The sequence below is a fragment of the Lichenostomus cassidix genome, chromosome 9 (genome assembly GCF_008360975.1).
Source record: "Lichenostomus cassidix isolate B80296 chromosome 9, HeHo_3.0, whole genome shotgun sequence".
Lineage (NCBI taxonomy): Eukaryota > Metazoa > Chordata > Aves > Passeriformes > Meliphagidae > Lichenostomus > Lichenostomus cassidix.
This window is the reverse complement of record NC_139490.1, coordinates 18,655,346-18,672,256: the sequence shown is the minus strand read 5'-3', so window position 1 is coordinate 18,672,256 and position 16,911 is coordinate 18,655,346. Positions and strand designations below refer to the sequence as shown.

The window sequence follows — 16,911 nt, the reverse complement described above, 5'->3', positions numbered from 1 at the left end:
GCTGCTGCTAAGAAGGCACTGGTGTATGAGAGTGTGAGTGTGGGTGGGTGACTGAGATGTCCAAAAGGGACACTTGTCTGTGTTCCTCCAGCTACTTCTGCTCCAGAGATGATGTATGTCTGTAAATAAAGCACGATGTGTTTTGAATGTGCCCATGTTCTGCACCATTAGTTTTTCCACTGTTGGGAAACTAAACTGCCAGAATCTGCACATCTGCTACCACCTGGCAGCTCAAGTGGCTCAGGCAAGGAGTGACAGCAGTTAAAAAAAGACCACCTCTAAAGTATTAGCTATTTTTCATTTTGTTATTTTCTTTAAATAAACACAGTCTCGTAATTTAGCTCAAAAATACTTGAGCTCAGCGTTGCTGTTAGTACCATCTGGAATGGTCTCTGGGGCTTTCAGAAACCATTTAGCACTGACAGAGGGAGGGGGGGTGTGTGCCTGGAGCTGCACTCAGCACATCCCACTGCACAAGCACCTGCTCTGTGCTCCTTTTGGGTGCAGAATGAGCTGCTGCCTGAGCCTGTGTTCCCCTGGAACAGCAGGTGAAATACCAATGAACTCTGCAGGTGCCACTGCCCTGTGTAACACTTAGACACCCCCAGTTCTGATTGTTTGGTGCTCTTCCTCGCAGGTGAAATATGTGCTTTTAAAATCCACGGGCAAGAAATGCCCTTCGAGGCTGTTGTGCTGAACAAGACATCTGGGGAAGGTCGCCTTCAAGCAAAGAGCCCTATTGACTGTGAGCTGCAGAAGGAATACACATTCATCATCCAGGCCTACGACTGTGGATCAGGACCAGCTGGAACAAACTGGAAGAAATCTCACAAGTGGGTGAAAAGGAGCAGAAATATTTTTTTTTGCTTTGGTATACATTCACTCTACAGTCTATTGAAGTGCTTCTTTTTATATTGTCAGGTAGAAAGCAAATAAAATGAAGAAGAACCATTGTTGCAATATTCCACCCATTTTATCATTCCTTTTCCCTTTTAGAAAACAGATTCTTTTTGTTTGCTTCAGTTAAAACTTTTGACAGGATCCCCATTCAAGCAGACAAATGCATCTGGGTTTTGGTTTATATTTTCCATTCTTGCTTTCATGTTAAATACATCCTGGTTTAGGAAGCTGGCTTTCAATTGATATTCACAAATTTTAAATGGGTTTTCTCTCCGTTCATCTCTTTTCAAATGGTAAGAAAAGAGGAATCATCCTCTTTTTTTAGTATATGCATGTCATGAGCTGAGCAGTGTCCTGTTTGAACAGTGTGTCTGACCTCAGCTTTTGGACAGTGAGCCTCAGAGAAACTAAAATCCTCTGAAGAGGAGTGTATTGAAGGCCAGTAGGTGGTACTTTTTACTTATTCCCTGCATAAGCTTAGGTGGTACAGTGCCTTTTTTTTCCCTTTGTAATTCATGGAACTAAGCTCCAGACCATTTGTCGTTAAAGATGAATTTAACTCACGTAGATGTATAAGTGCTTTACAAATTGTTCGTTTTGCTGAGAGCCGTTATCATAAATGATTTATAGTAATCATTCTTCCTTTTGCTCATCCTGGACACATGACAATTAAAAATTTAATTAGGTCTATAATGCATGCTGAAGCTTTCCAGATTTTTAAAAAGAATACAGATTTAGGAGGAAGGCTGCAATATCAGATAACCATCAGATCATAGAAACAGGTTTTGCTTCACAAAATCCAATTTCCTTGTGTTCCCCCCTCTCACATCAGTAACAACCTGGTACATTCCACTTGTGGAAAATCTTGGTCTAATCTTGACTAGATGAAATGTGGCCCAGTGACACCAGGATCTGTATAGCAGCACACACTCAGTTCCTCTCTCTGGGATCCCAGCCCTTGCTGTGCTCTGCCACTGATCTAGAACATTCCCTTTGAGTCCCTCTGTTACCCTGCCTAGCAAACCAGAACCCAAATCCTTTCAAAGCAAGGCCTTTAGAGTTCACCCACTAAATACTAAAGGCCTTGATGGGTTACAGGTACAGTGTTGGAACTAATTAAAGGATTAGTTAAGTATAATCAGTAGAAGGTGTGAGCCACATTTACAATGGAAGAATGTTTGTAAGCTGACCATTTTTAGGTAGTGAATATATAAGACTGCCATGATTTTTTTCTTCCTCTCTTTGCTCATTTTACCCTGTAATGATATCATTGACTTTCTGCTGGGGTTCATTTTTAGAGGCAGATTTTAATAGGGAGCACAGTGAAAACCTCTCCCTACAAACCATGAAAATAGACTTTTAACTAGGGCCACAGTAAGATACTAAATTGGGCAAATTAAACATAGAAATTCAATAATATCTCATTTTAATAGGTGCTTACAGAGCTTCCTAGATACGTTTTGTCAGTTTTTCTAGGTGTTTTGAAAAGAAACTGTCAGTGAGGTGTCAGGATAAATTAATTTTTCTCTTTGATGCTTTATGTCCCTATTTTAGGGCAGTAGTCCATATCCAGGTGAAGGATGTGAATGAGTTTTCCCCAGCATTCAAGGAGAGTGTATACAAGGCCACAGTGACTGAGGGCAAGATCTACGACAGCATCCTGCAGGTGGAAGCCATCGACGAGGACTGCTCGCCCCAGTTCAGCCAGATCTGCAACTACGAGATTGTCACCCCAGACGTGCCCTTTGCCATCGACAGGAACGGTGAGTTCTGCCCCTGCAGGGGCTCAGTGCCTGCTGGCAGGGGCTGATCTCCTGGCTGGAGAGGGAGCTCCTGCTCTCATCTCTGATGGGGAAGGAATCCTCACAGGGAGGTTTCCATCCCCTTTGTGAAAGATTTGGGCAGAAAGCGAGGCAGGAATTTACTGTGGAAATTCAACAGCCAGGTTTAGGTGAGCAATATGATTGTTGGTCACTCAGTCCACTCTCTGAACTGTCTCAGATCTCCTTTCCCATCCAGGTGATGGCATTCCCCAGTGCAACATGGATGCCCTAATGCAGGGTTTTTTCACTGCATTACAGCTAATCCTGTGCCTCTGAGCTTCCTGAAGCAGAGCACAGATATATGAACAGTATTAATTAACAATATTCTGGATATGTTTATCGGTTGTTCGAGCTTTCCAGGATCATGGGTACACAGATCTGCCTGTTTGTGGTGCTTCCTGAAGTGGATCCATTATTCCAATATAGAAGAAAATGTATTTTGGAGAATTAGTCTCATTTTTTTAATTTGTTTTTTTATTTGTTTTAGCTGTTTTTCTAGGGTATAAAATGTATATTTTAGGTAAAATGCCAAGTCATATTACGTTTTCCATATGCAGCAGTTTTTGACCTTGGTGGCCCTGTATGTCATCTTCCTACTTTTCCCTGTCAGCTTCTCACTAGGGAGCAGAACATGGAACTGAGTTTGGGAATGGTGCCTGAGCTGCATGAGAAGTGTGTGCAAGATCCTTCCTCCCATTCTCCGCTTGCTTCAGAGAATACAAAATTGTTTCCCCAGAAGGAACTCCCTGTGTGCACACCCATCACTGCTCTGATTTCTCTCTCCTAGCAGAAGCATTTAATCCATGTTGTTTGTAGGAGGAGAGTACAGTTCAGAAGTTAAATCTGATTTTGGCCAAGCTGTAAACTGAAATAGAAACATGCAGGCGTGTATGGAGCTCCTGTTTCCTCTGGGAAGTCATTTTCATGTTGGGATGTTTTATAAAAACCCTTTACCCTGTTCACAAATTATTCACCTGTATTTGTGCAGTTCTTGCCCAATGCACAGATGAGCATCAGAGGACAATAACCTGTGACATCAATAAATTATAATGACATTGGGGAAAAACCCATCTTGTTGTCACCCACTGGGAAGCAAGTGTGTGGTATAGGAAGTGTAATCATGAGGAAGATGTTCATGCCTGGGTAAACGAGGGCAGCTGAGGATTCTTGAGAATCCAGACAATTGCATACAGGTTTTTTTACAGTAAGTGGGCATTTGGAAGTAGATATTAGGGAGTAATTCCCTAGAAGCTTTTCGTCTGTGTGTTTTTTCTGACTCTGAGATTTCCCATGTTGTCATAAAATAAAGTTCTCCATCTCTCCAAATCTTTTTTTTGTCAGCTCCATGTGACTTACCTGTATGCAGGGTGGGTGCTTACAGAAGTCACAGGTTGGTTCTTAATTTCCTTCCAGGTTTGTGACAGTTTTAAGGGATAAATACCCTGAAATTGGTGTGATACAGAGCAGTCCTTTCCACTGCTCGTGCCTTTTCAGCTGCTATCACACAGAGCAGCTGCCTCAGGAGTGATCACGTCTTTTTACAGTCACAGACATGATCAAAAGCATGGGAAATGTCAGCAATCCTTGGTTACATCTTTGTCCTCATGTGCCTGGGATCTGCTTTGCAGCAAAGGCAATGAGAAAATCATTGATTTAAATGTGACTTTAAAGCCTGCAGTGAATAATTGGTATAAGGTTGTAATACTTGCAGTTTCTTGGTCCTGAATTCAATTAATATTTTTGATCTATTTGTTCACTAAAAGAACAGTGCTGCCACAACCAACAGTAATTGCAGTCTAATTTGCAATTTTTTAAGATAATGGTAATTGCTTAAACCCACTGGGATTAGAGACAAAGTTAGAATAGATGGCTACACTTTTATTTTGTGACAGAAATATGTTGCTTAGTTCCAACACATTTCACTGCAGAGAATGTCACTCTATGGCAGCTGATATAAACTTTCTCTGGTGCAAATTCTTTGGAAACATGCCTGTTTTTATTCCCCATGGGATGGTTAAAATAGATGTATGAGATGCCTGGGACTGTCTGTTAATACTGTGCTAATTAGGATTTTGTTAACAGGGCTTTTTTAGCCATTGTGAAATACAAATCCAGGTTCTTGGTCTTCTGCTGGTTACAATTTTTTTATGCTTTTCAGTCACCTAAGTGTGGAATTTCGTTGCTCAGAAAGAGTTTAACCAGATACCTTACAATCAAATCTAAATATTGTAGGATGCCCCAAAAGGTGGATGTGGGGGGAAATTGTGAGGAAAACAAGCCCCTGTCTGTTCCAGATGGTGGATTTTTTTTACCACCAACAGACAAAAGTAACCCCAAACACAGGTCTGTAGGGGTTGAACATGTTATTCCATCAGCTCTTTTTCTTTTGGCAGGTCACTGTCTTGTTAGACAATGTTATTTCTTGTCCCTAGATCTGTTCATGGAGCATTTTTTGATCTTGAAAATCTATCTTACACATTGGGGAACGTTTGCAGAAAGGTAGAGTGCCCAGGCTGCCTCATCCCCACTCCGTGGGAGACATGGAAACAGCATCAGCTCAGGGCTGCTTCCTACAGGTCCTTCCAACTTAGGCACTTAGGGGAGGTAATATAAAACTTCCCAGATACATTTGGGAGCTCTGGCCCTTGGTATGTAATTTCCTTGTGAATAAAATTACCCTGTGTTCTGAAACTGTAGCACTAATAAAATTCACTCTTGTATATGATGAGCCCAACTTGGAGGGTAATGAACTCTTAGTCATAAAATACAGTCATGTAAAGGCAGAGGACAAATTTATGCTTTGCTGTGCAAAGAACTGTGATTAAAGGTATAAGGTATAATATGTTTTAAAGTACTGTTGCATGCAGATTAGTCTCGTTTTCTCCTTAGCACAAAATCCAGATCAAGTCAGTTACTCTATCAATATTGTGTAGGCTTTTTTCAGGTGACAGAAAAATTAAACCACAATGCACAGATCTGGTGTAAGGCCAGCAAAACCCACTTCTGTTCACATATGTTGTGCCTTTATTTGTCAGGGAATATGGTCAGATGGTCAGAGAGCTCAGGTAAAGATACAAATTGTGTCACAGCTCTGATCTGCTCTCATCTCTAAATTGGGGATGACTCTTATTTGGCACCCACCTCTGGGGAGCACTTCACAAATAGCTGTTCAGACTGTTCAGTGTGAAGATGAGATAGTGACCTGTCCAGTCAGTGCAGGTTTTATGGGGTTACACATCTCAGACAGGACAGGACCCCACTAAATCCCCTGTGCAGCACTGAGAGCTGCAGTAGGAGCTGTGCAAACCTCATGTTGCCAGAAAAGTAAAGCCAAACTTCATAGCTGAGCATCTGTGTTTGATATTTATATATTTATTAAGTGGCAGATTATTTCTATTGCCAGTTAAAAACAAACCTTTTTGATAAGAAAGTCTAACATTTTGATGGACTTAGGGTCAAATAGAGCTCCTGGGAATGTTGCCCTGGCACTCCTGTGAGCAGCCTGGAGGCAGAGCACTCACATCTCTGCCCCCAGCTCTTGCAGGGGTTGGGAGGTAATACAGTTTTATACTTCTTGTGCACACAGGAAATAACTGGAATTTAAGAGGGAGTTGCCATATTAAATGAGTCAGGTCTTTCCCCATACTCATGACTGCTCTAAAGGAAGGTGAAAGAGCCATAAAAGAGGGATGTCTACTTCCATCTCTCCCTAAAACTGACCTTGAAGAAACACAGGTGTAAAATGTCTGTGTCTTCAGGCAGGACTTTTTATATTCCCATAGTCACTGATGTGGTTTTTGTCTTTTGAAAATTTGTTATAGCTGTGGGTATTTCCAGGAAAAGGCAGGTATTTAGGAAGACTAAAAGAAAAATTATTTATGGCCTGATTTTGAACTGTGTAGAAATGTATTTACTTCTCCCATTAAAAATTTCTCTTTTTAATGTTATTAATTACTTTTATGTCTGTGGGTGAGATGTAAATAGAACCTTTCAGACTATCATCTCTAAAACTTTAATTAGTCTGTGTTTATAGTGCTTCCCTTCTGTGTCTACTTTTTAATCATATTGATTAAATTATAAAAACCCAAAGAATCATAAAGCATCAGAGGTAAGAGAAAAAAATTATTAGGAAATCAATAAACTGTTGGGTAACATCTGCAAGTCATCCAAATGACCTTCCAGAATAACACCTAAGAGGCAGAGTCCTTGTAGTCCAAATCTGAAATGAAATACAAATCTTGGAAGATAGATTTAGGGAAATGTAAATATGTTGTAAAAATTTATATATCTTACAGGACAGTTAATGTGCCACACAAATTGATCTGCTGATGAAGATTTGGACAATTTTGGTTTCTTGACAATTACCTTTGCTGATCACGGACTAAAATAGTACCAAGGAGAACCAAATAGGCAAATATAAAGAGTCATGTAAGAAATAATATAATGCAGAAAGGAAAGAACAACTGAGCAGATACAAAATCAGTAATTAAGTATTTACAGTGGCAGTGTTTCATTAAAACCTCTTAGGCAGCCACTAATCAGGCAACTCAAGATAGTAAAATGGGTGATTGCATTGTTTTGTCAATGACTAACTCAAAAACCAATGGAGTAGTTGGTGTTGTTACTGCAGTTGCCTGTGGGAAGGAAAGAGCTGTGTCCATGGCAGAGCTGCAGATGCCTGGCAGGATGAGGAACCGCAGAGAGAGAACCCCAGGAGCTGTAGGACACTGTCCTGTTCCCATGTTAGCCTTCAGCAGCTCAGTCTGATTCTCCTTTTGAGACGTAAGAATATTAGAAGGGTTTGTCCTCCTCTGTGCCCTGCTCAGAAAGGGACAGAGAGACACTCAGAGTCAACAGGAAATGGGATGTTGGGCCTGACTTACAACTGCAGATGCAAGAGTCTATTTAAGCTACAGGTTTTGAACCTGAAGATGGTGATAAATGCAAAAAGCAGCCTTTCTTCAGGCCTGACCTGAGGAGCTTTGCATCCATTTCAATTAAACTCCTAAAGTTGGCTTTAATGTAGTACTAGTAGAAAGCAGAGTGGTGAGCTCTGACAAGATAAGGAGTGTGCAGCAAAGAGACACCTGCTAAAAGTCTTTACTTGTCAAACTGATGGAGCCTTAGTGAAAAACTTCTAACAAGTTGCATTTGTCTGCTTTCTTCTGTCTCACATTCATTTGAGTGAAAAGAAAAAGAAAATGAAACCCAAATGTCCAAACAAAGCCTAACATTTTGTGCCTAATGAAAGAGACTTTGGCCAGCACTTGTGAGGATCAGTTCACTGTATTTGACTAAATTCCAGCATATGGAATTTCAAATTTAGCACAAACAACTGAATTTCGCTGATTCCTTGAAAGCTGTTATGTGTAGCATTGCTGCAAAGTTTGCTTCTTGAATTCCAGAACAAAAATCATCATTCAAAGAGATGGTAAAACAAACAGCCCTGAGCAAAAGCATGAAATGGATTAAACAGGCTGAAGTTTCAACTTGTGCAAAAAGTAAATTTCAGCAGAAACTGACAGAATTAAAATGCTGAATTTCTTAATAGCAAACCCATACATTTTGCATGGCACTCTCCCAGTCCTGAGAGAGACCTTCCCCTTTCCTTCTGTAAGTTCTGATGTCTTTGTTCCCAAAGCAGGTAATTTGTCACCTTTATATGTGTGTCAGGTTCAGCAGATAAACCCTGTTGTTGCTGGGTTTTATTTTCCATGTGATGACTCTGTGCTGCCCTATCAAATACTGCTAAGCACTGTAATGCAGGAGGTAATTCAGGAGCTTTTTCTATTTTTAAAATGTCTCTCATCTAAAGGGTAATAGGACAGCAGTAAGATACTTGGGTTCAGTAGTGGATCTCAGGAATGTGGCTGACCTGTTAAAGCAAAGTATTGTGGCAAATGTGGAGCATGAGTGTTCACCTACTCATATCTTACATATCAGGATGGAACTGCTAATTAATTTTCCCATCTTACTTTAGAAAGTTTTGTTGAGCAGATGTTTTTTCAAATAGCCATGCCTGCATTATATCCCTCCCATCTTACATTTGCCTACAATCTTTATTTCTCTGCTGGATTGAAAGAAGTTTCTTCCTGTTCCTCAGAGCTGTGCTGCCTGTGCATGTCCCACATGCTTCAGAGAGCTCACAGTCACAAAGCACACGATGAAGCAGGACCCAAATGCTGCAGTCTGTGTATGCTTAGCCAAGAATAAACCTCTGAATGCTTCCTTGTGTTGAATCTCTAGGTAACATCAGGAACACTGAGAAACTGAGCTTTGACAAACAGCACCAGTATGAGATAATGGTGACAGCTTTTGACTGTGGGCAGAAACATGCAACAGAAGATGTCTTGGTACGAGTTAATGTCAAACCAGTGTGCAAACCAGGCTGGCAAGGTAAGGTTTCATAGCTTTGCTATTTTAATTTTTTGTTTCAATCTCTTTTCTTTGGTATTTCTCCTCTACTTTGCAGTGAGGGAAGCAGGTGCTTATTGCATTAGTGTGGAAAATTTGCTTTTTCTTGTGCTTCATTCCAAGCCTGCTAGCAAAGTGGGTAATAATCCCATGTTTGTGTCCATTTGCCATGCTTCTTCTCTAGTCAGAACAAAGAGCAGACTAGACAAAAAGAAATAAGACAAATTTCTATTCTAATAAGTTAATCTTACAAGACAGTCTGAATGTACTGGAAGGTTGAAAAAAATGCTGCTGATTTGCCACTCTTGTACTATTCCTTTAGGGAAAGCTTTGGAAGCCACCATGGCAAGGTACTTGAGCCTGTGAGCTGGAGATGTTCAGAATTGGCTTTCAAGGCATGCATGAGCCAAGGCATCCTCACTGCGAGTGAAAAGTATTTTTAAAGCTGATTCCTGTCTTCCTATTGAGACGTTTCAGTAGGAATTGATTTTCTAAAAAGACTGTAAGGGATCCACACCCTGTCTGGAATGGAGAAAACCCCAGCTGACAATGTGCTAGGAAGACAGATATGCCACTAATTATAAGGAATTAAGAGGAAAACGAGGGCTGGAGTAAGGACAAAGCAATTGGATGTGACCACATTGTGCAGGTGTCATTCAGGACTAATTTGACCTTCATAAATGTAATTTTTAAATATGGTGATTGAGGAGGAAAAAATCAGCTTGGCTGTTGTACTTAAAGGTAAATTTGCAGGTTGACATTTAGAAGAAAAAAAAAGGTTTTCTTTGTAAAATGAGAAGCCCTGGTCTAGATGAGCTTGTAATGAAATGTTTGCAATAGCAGGATCCATTTGCACAGCCCTCGCTAGAGCAGAGCCATGCTTCAGTTTTTTGGGATGTATTAGTACCTGAGTACTTTGAAGAGCGTTTTGGGTAAAAGAAATACAATATCTAGGAACTATTTGCACATTTTCTATCTGATCTTACTGTTCAAGTGATTTATTGGGTAAAACCAGTTACAGTCTCCATACGCTGGAGAAATGTTCCAATTCTATTTTATGGAGTTATCTCAGATAAATTAAGTTATCCCCAAATTAGCTTGGAATTTGTGTTAAAATAGGTGTAGTTGGTTGGGGTTTTTTAAATGTTCATATTATTTTGATTTAGGTATTTTACTGGCTGAATAATTTTTGCAAAGATAGTGTTGGTGTTGTTTGTATTGGCAATATTGTCATAGTTATTTCCTAGTTCAAATAGCATTTCAGGGCAGGTGGTTGTTGCTGCTCCCATCAGGTGGGTTTAAACACCAGGTAGCCAAAAGTGGAAAAGGAACAACCTCAACTCGGCTTTGGTCAGGGTTTGGGGTTTTTTTGATGCTTTGTTCATGTTAGTTGTACTTTTTAATCTGTCAAACGTGACTGCTTCAGCTCCCTGCACATCCCCAGGTCAGAGAGCACAGAGTGCAAGGGGATGTCTCCTGCTCAGGGTAGAGTCTTTGGGTAAGCAGTTGGGTAGGTGGGGCTTCAGTTCTTAATTATGAAGTCATTAATTGTACTTAGGAAATGAGCTGCAACGTCATACTTCCAGAAATGTATACATTTCTCTTAATGAGATTTTTCTGTGCCTACTTGTTTTTAAAGGTGGAGAATCGTGTAGGTGTTGTTTTCCACTTTGAGCCAGTATCTGTAAAAATTACCTGTTGCTAGGGGAAAAAAAAATCAAATAAGCAAAACTTTCCAAGAGTATTTCCAGCAGTTAAAGAGGAAACCTGGAGACTAGGAATGGAAGGTATTTATAGTGTTCTTTGTTCCCTGTGTGTGTTGCTCTGTGACCTCCCCACAAAGGGGCAGCCAGCAGGTTTGCTCCATCTTCTTTGAAATAATGCTATTTTTGTAAAGATTGGATGACTAAAGGAAGTAAAATAATGGGAGGGTTTTGACAGAAAAGAGGAACATTCTGAGTCTTTGGTTATAACATCGAAGTTACTAAAATACGTGATTTTTTTTCTTGTTCTTTAGTGTTATCTTGAACAAACAAATACTTGGAATTTCAATTTATGGCACTGGCACTTAGTTCCTAAAAGTTAATGGCTTTTGTAATTTGAAACACTATGTAACTATCATGAATAGAGATTGTAGGAGTCTAATGCAAATTCAGTATTAAAAGTTTTAGTGCAGCAAATTTCAGTGTAGATGCCCTTCAGATAACCTCCACTGTGCAGGGCTGGGACAGGGAAGAACAGGCTTATGTAAAACAATTCCAAATGATTCCTGTTTCTCGAGGCCAACTGCACGTGCCTGACATGTGTGGCAGAGCAAATCAGGCTCTGCAAGCCAAGGTGCTTTCCTTTAATCAATATTCCCTTGGGCTAATAGCACTGAAGTCTTCATTAAATCTAGGAGCTGCTTCCCTGCTCTCTGATGATGGACATTAATCCACATTCAGCCAGATCCCCACACACACATTTTCAGCAAAAAAGCCTCCTCTCTATTAAGAGGAGACTTCAGGAACAAACTTGACCCAAGCTGACATCAAACCATTCTGAGCAGATCACTCTGAAGTGTTATTTGTATCCTGAGCAAGCTGCAAATGGGAATCAATGAGCTGAATTAATTCCTAATCAGTTATTTTAATTGGAAATTCTCATTAGTGAGTTTTGTTAAATGACTTCTGCAGCTGTGCTACAAAATCTCTTCATGGCAGCTGTGTTTTCATGTCCATGATTTCCAAATCATGCAGTGACCATGTCCTGCCAGGTAAATACAGAACCACATTACCGGGAAAAGATGGATGGTGATGATGGTCCTGACATCACCATGGCTAGATCTGCAGTTGAAGATACTTTGATTTTTGGTTTGAAACACTTTTAAGCACAATTAGGGGTTTCCATGGGAAGCCCAAACCGGTTCTCTCCACACCTTGCCCGGGGTTCTGCCCCTCGCTGCAGGGCTCAGCCTGGTTTCAGTTCTGGGGACACAAAGCACAAACTGCATTTTTCCTGTGGATTCACTGTCAGTGTGGCTCCTTTCACTGCAGTTGTTTTAATGCCACAAATATTGATTTCTGTAAAGTTATATCTTCCATATTCAAAGCAGAGCTGTAGACTTGTGGCAACACTGTAGTAAATATCCAGAAAGTATTTTCATTAAATAGTACAAGGTGAAATAAGACAAGGTCAAGTCCTGCAATCTAGGCCAGGTTTCCTTTAGCTCGTTTATGGTATTGCAATCTTGTTTTGTCACATTTCTGTCACTTTTAGGATCAGTTTTCACAAAACTGTTACTATCCTGCCATAGTGGGATAAGAAATGGAAATGAAATACAAACCAATGTACTGAAAGATGCAGGATAGCAGAAAATTGAAAACAATTATTCCTGTATCAGCTCTCTGGTGAATGATGTACAGTGTGGAGAAAGAGTTTAGCCTCAAAAAAGGGCAGAATCATGGACCCAAAACCTAAAAATTATGTTTTGAGACTTAGAGATCTGCTCAACTATTGGCAATTAAACCACAAGTTAGGTTGCTCCCTAAAATGCAATTGATTTCAGGCAGAAAGTAGTTATTAAAAGAAAAAAACCTTTCTAAAGCAACCAGGGGAACACCCCAGGAAAGTGTCAGAGAGCTCTGCTTCCCTGAAATAAACAGGGAAGGCTGGCTCTGCTTCCTGGGGAGTGAGTATGGAGCAAAGACAACAGTCCAAAACTCAAAAGTCACATTGTCTTTCCTCATGGAAGAAGAACTCTTTTTTTCCTGCCCAATTTAATATGGCCTTGAATAAGCAATGGTGATGAACCTGCAGTTTAACAGACAATTAGGACTCTGGTTGGAAAACAGGATTTCACAGCATCCAGCCTCAGGTGTTTTAACAATCTGGAAAGATTTCTTACTTTTATCTTCCAAGTTCTGAGAGCCCATTTGCACCCACACCCAACTACCCAAGGAAGAGAATAAAGTTGAAGTTCTTTAAAAATTCATCTTGAAAGAGGAAATATTCCCAAAAAATTCAATTGCTTTCTACATAGTGTTTGCTTAAAAACAGTTTTGAAATGAAAGTTTCTCTTTGTTTATTCACCTAATAGGTTATAAAAATACTTAATAAATATAGTGCATGTATCAAAGATATTCAATGTCACTTCTTTTCTAAGGCATGTAGGGCTCACCAAGGTGACCTGGGGCTTTGCTACCACTAACAGGCACATTCCTACCACCTCTTTAATGTTGAATGATCATTGAGGCCATGTGCAGTCAGATCAGCTTGCTCTTCCTGCTGAAATAAAATCCCTCTTTGGTATAGAGAAGGGCAGGACCTTCTATTTTAGTGGCAGAGTGATCTTAGATCACTTCTGAGTCAACATTCCTCACAGATGCAGTTTGCAGGAGATGCTGAGTGACTTCAGAATGGTTATTCATGGGGGCTTTCTAGCAAGAGCCAATTACTGCAGAAAACCAAAACCATATTGGCTTTCGTTCTGCCAGTGCTTTTAACAAGGAGGAATATGATTACTAAGGCAATTGATTATTTGGAGGAGGGTGGTCAAGTGCAGAAACCTTGCTGATGAGGATAATATTCCTAGTCTTCCGGAACAACTGTAAAGGGCCAAGTATTTTCTGCACTAAATGTAAATCAATTTGTATTGCTCTTCTGCACATACCTAGCAGCTTAAAACAGCATCCTTGTGTTGTCTTAGCTGTAAGATATTCAGCCATATTTTTATAAATGAAATTTATGGTGAAGCAGGGAGTCCTTATGCCAGTCTGGGCTTGGCACTGCTGTGCATGCCTTAGCCATACATCCTTCAACCAGGGTAATCGGAATGAAATATTTACATTCAGCTATTAACTTGAATGGCACTGCTTTAGCAGAATACCCACTCTAAATAATCACTCCAGACATTTGAAAATTAACTGAACTCCTGAGTATTAGTGAGTTTTGAGCTTAAAGTTTACATAAGTTTGTACTTGGTTTTCTACTTATATCAACATTATTTTTACTTCTCTCTAACTACCAGACATACTCAGAGAAAGCAGTCATACCTGCCTCAATCTAATTTTTAAGATATGCTCTCCTTTCCTGAGTAAGTTCTGTGTCTCCGTTATAGCTAAATGCATCTTCCCTGAGCACTCCACGTGCTTTCACATTTCTTTTTACCATGGCCTCTTACTGAGAGCACAGTGCTTTATATATTCCACGACTGCCTTTCTTTTGCCTGGCAGTATCAGACTGGTGGCCCGTGGAAATGCTGTTCTTGTCTTAATGGAATCAGCTCTTTTTCCATTTGTCGTTTTCCTGTGATTTCTCAGCAGTTTGCTGAAGTTCGGATACTTTGTATCATGATACTTTGTATCATTGCTGCTAAGCACTATTGCTGTGACACCAGTTCTCAAGGTCAGCTCTCTCTGTGCTTGGGATATTCTCTTTCTGGATTGACTTCTGGTGTGCCACTTCCTTCTCTTTGCTGGCTGCAGCAACTAACAGAGTCCTGGTCTTGTGCCAAGACTGCAAATGGAAATATCAAATAACCCTCCCTAGGCAGACTCACAGGGATCATTACCAGTTAGCTCCCTGTGCACCATGAACTCCACATTTTCAGAGTAACCCATTATTGCCCTCTCTGCAAACAGTTCTGCTTATCTGTGAGGACTGAGATACTGAAGCCAGTCTTTCCCATCTCAAGCAATACAAACCCTCCGTTCATTTTAGACCTGTGTGACTAAATTCTTATTTCCATGTGCCTCTGTGGAAGAGACCTCCTTTGTTCACATTTCTTCATTTACAACTACAAAAGCAGTCTTTTCTTTTTTGAATTTTCACCGCAAGATCCTCCTGAGCTTCACTGGGGCAATTATAATTTCATTGAGAAGTGTCTTATCTCTGAGATGCAGCTGACAGCATCGTCCCATTAATGTTTCCTCTGCCCAAAAGTTAAAGCACTGCAGGGTATCCAGTTCATTTTGAAGCTTTTCCTTATGATTTTTCTTTTCTCTGCATGTAAAAAGTTCCACATATTCTTAGACCTTGGGCTGAAAAATGGAAGAGTTTCCACACAAGTTATGACATACTCAATTCATTGATTTGGGTAACTACTCCGTGCAGTGTTTCAGAGTTTGTCTTTCAGAATCTGAGAAGCACTTTGCAGCCTCTCCAGCAGACACCAGAAGTGTGACCAATCCGAACCTGGCAAGAACAAGGTTATTTCCTGAAGGAAAGCAAGCAAAGAGCTAATTGTAATGCTAAAACAGCTGGCAGAGCCTTCACCCCCCAGGGCCACCCCTGACCCTGCTGAGGGGAGCAGGGCAGAGCCAGAGAAGGGGTCAGGCTCAGGCAAGCTGCAGAGCAGCCCTGGCAGGAGCAGGCAGGTTGCAGGGAGTGAATCCATGGATGAGGGTCAGGATCAGGTCCCTGGGCAGCTCCGTGGTGATGAGGCTCTGCCAGGCCAGAGCTCCATCAGAGCTCCAGGCTCATGGGGGCAAAAGGGAGGCCCCAGGTGAAGCTTGTGGAGCTTCGTTAGGGCTGATTAGTGCCCTTGGGGCTCTGACACTGCAGCAAACACTTGATTCAAATGGGATCTCTCAACAAATAATAGCTTAACCCATGCTGTTGTTGTCATGGTTTTTAGATTCTTATATGTTTATTTCACATAATTAGGCACTACTAGAGCTGGGGACTTTATCACTTGATGGAATATTCAGTGTCAGTAGGTCAGGCACAACAGTTATTCCATTAGGGTTCAACAACTCCTGCAGTAGCAGCCTTTTCACTGCCCTGTACTAAGCACAAATTTCTGACTTTTTTTGTTTGTTGTTGTTTTTTTTTTTAACTACCAACAAGCTGCAGAAAGAGCAGGTTTATGTGAATGTTTGTGCTTTGAGATGTGCACTCAAATCTCTTAGCAAGCCAGGGTATCCTAGCAAAGCTTTGGACATCAGTCTGAGTTTTCTCTTTGCTGTGGAGCCCCTTTAACTGAGTCAGACCTCATTATCGTTTCCTTAACAAGTCACTCATCTTATTTCCCATTAAAAAGGCAGCAGAGTAACCTTTAGCCAAGTCTCCAGCCTACAGACAGCACAGATGTGAGGATGCTGCAGAGGAAACAGAAGAGATACCAATTACACTGCTCTGGGAACCTTCTGTTCCAGCAATTATGTAGGGATGCTGCAGAGACTCACTAACAGCACCACATAAATTTTATCTTACATTTAGCTGCCAAGATGCTCATCTTCAGTGCAACAGGAGAGAAGTTTTGCATTTCATTGTGTCACAATTGTCTTTAATTACATTGCCATCGTTTTGAACACCATGAGATGGAATCAGAGTTTATGGCCACGCTCATGTAGGAGATATGAATCAGATCATACCTCTTCTGCACAATCTCCTTTGAGGAAAAAAATCAGATTAAATCCTTCTTACTGTCATCTAGCATTAGCAATGAATTAAAATATAAAACATGGATCACAAAGACAGTACAGAAAACCTTAAGTGCAGAGATCAAGGAAAGTCTTCGCATTATCCTCCTGTTAAAAGGAAAATTTATTTAGTGCGTTGGGATTTACTTTTAAAGGCTCAAACTATCACTGAAGTTTGATCCATTTTGATCTTGGGATAGTTTGAGTTTCTCGGAGATCAAGATCCAAGTTTACATAGCGGCTGTATAATTGATGAAATCTGAGCCACAATCTTGGCATGGTGGTATTTACCCTCTGCTGTTGTATTGTAGGGATAATCCAGCTGGGGCTTCTTACATGGTCTGGAGCAGCTTTATGCCACAAGTCGCAAG

The 16,911-nt window shown here is 40.6% G+C and overlaps 1 protein-coding gene across 4 annotated transcripts in view; it reads left to right on the top strand.

Annotated features, from left to right (window-relative positions):
• The window catches only part of CLSTN2 (calsyntenin 2), a 298,945-nt gene that overhangs the window by 228,898 nt on the left and 53,136 nt on the right, over nucleotides 1–16,911 (top strand). For all 4 annotated transcript variants that reach the window (XM_085069686.1, XM_085069683.1, XM_085069684.1 and 1 more), the window contains 3 exons: nucleotides 638–833; nucleotides 2,455–2,663; nucleotides 8,970–9,119. In XM_085069686.1, the coding sequence (XP_084925812.1) occupies nucleotides 673–833; nucleotides 2,455–2,663; nucleotides 8,970–9,119 (520 nt within the window). In that variant the 5' untranslated portion in view covers nucleotides 638–672. The remainder of the gene's footprint in view (nucleotides 1–637; nucleotides 834–2,454; nucleotides 2,664–8,969; nucleotides 9,120–16,911) is intronic.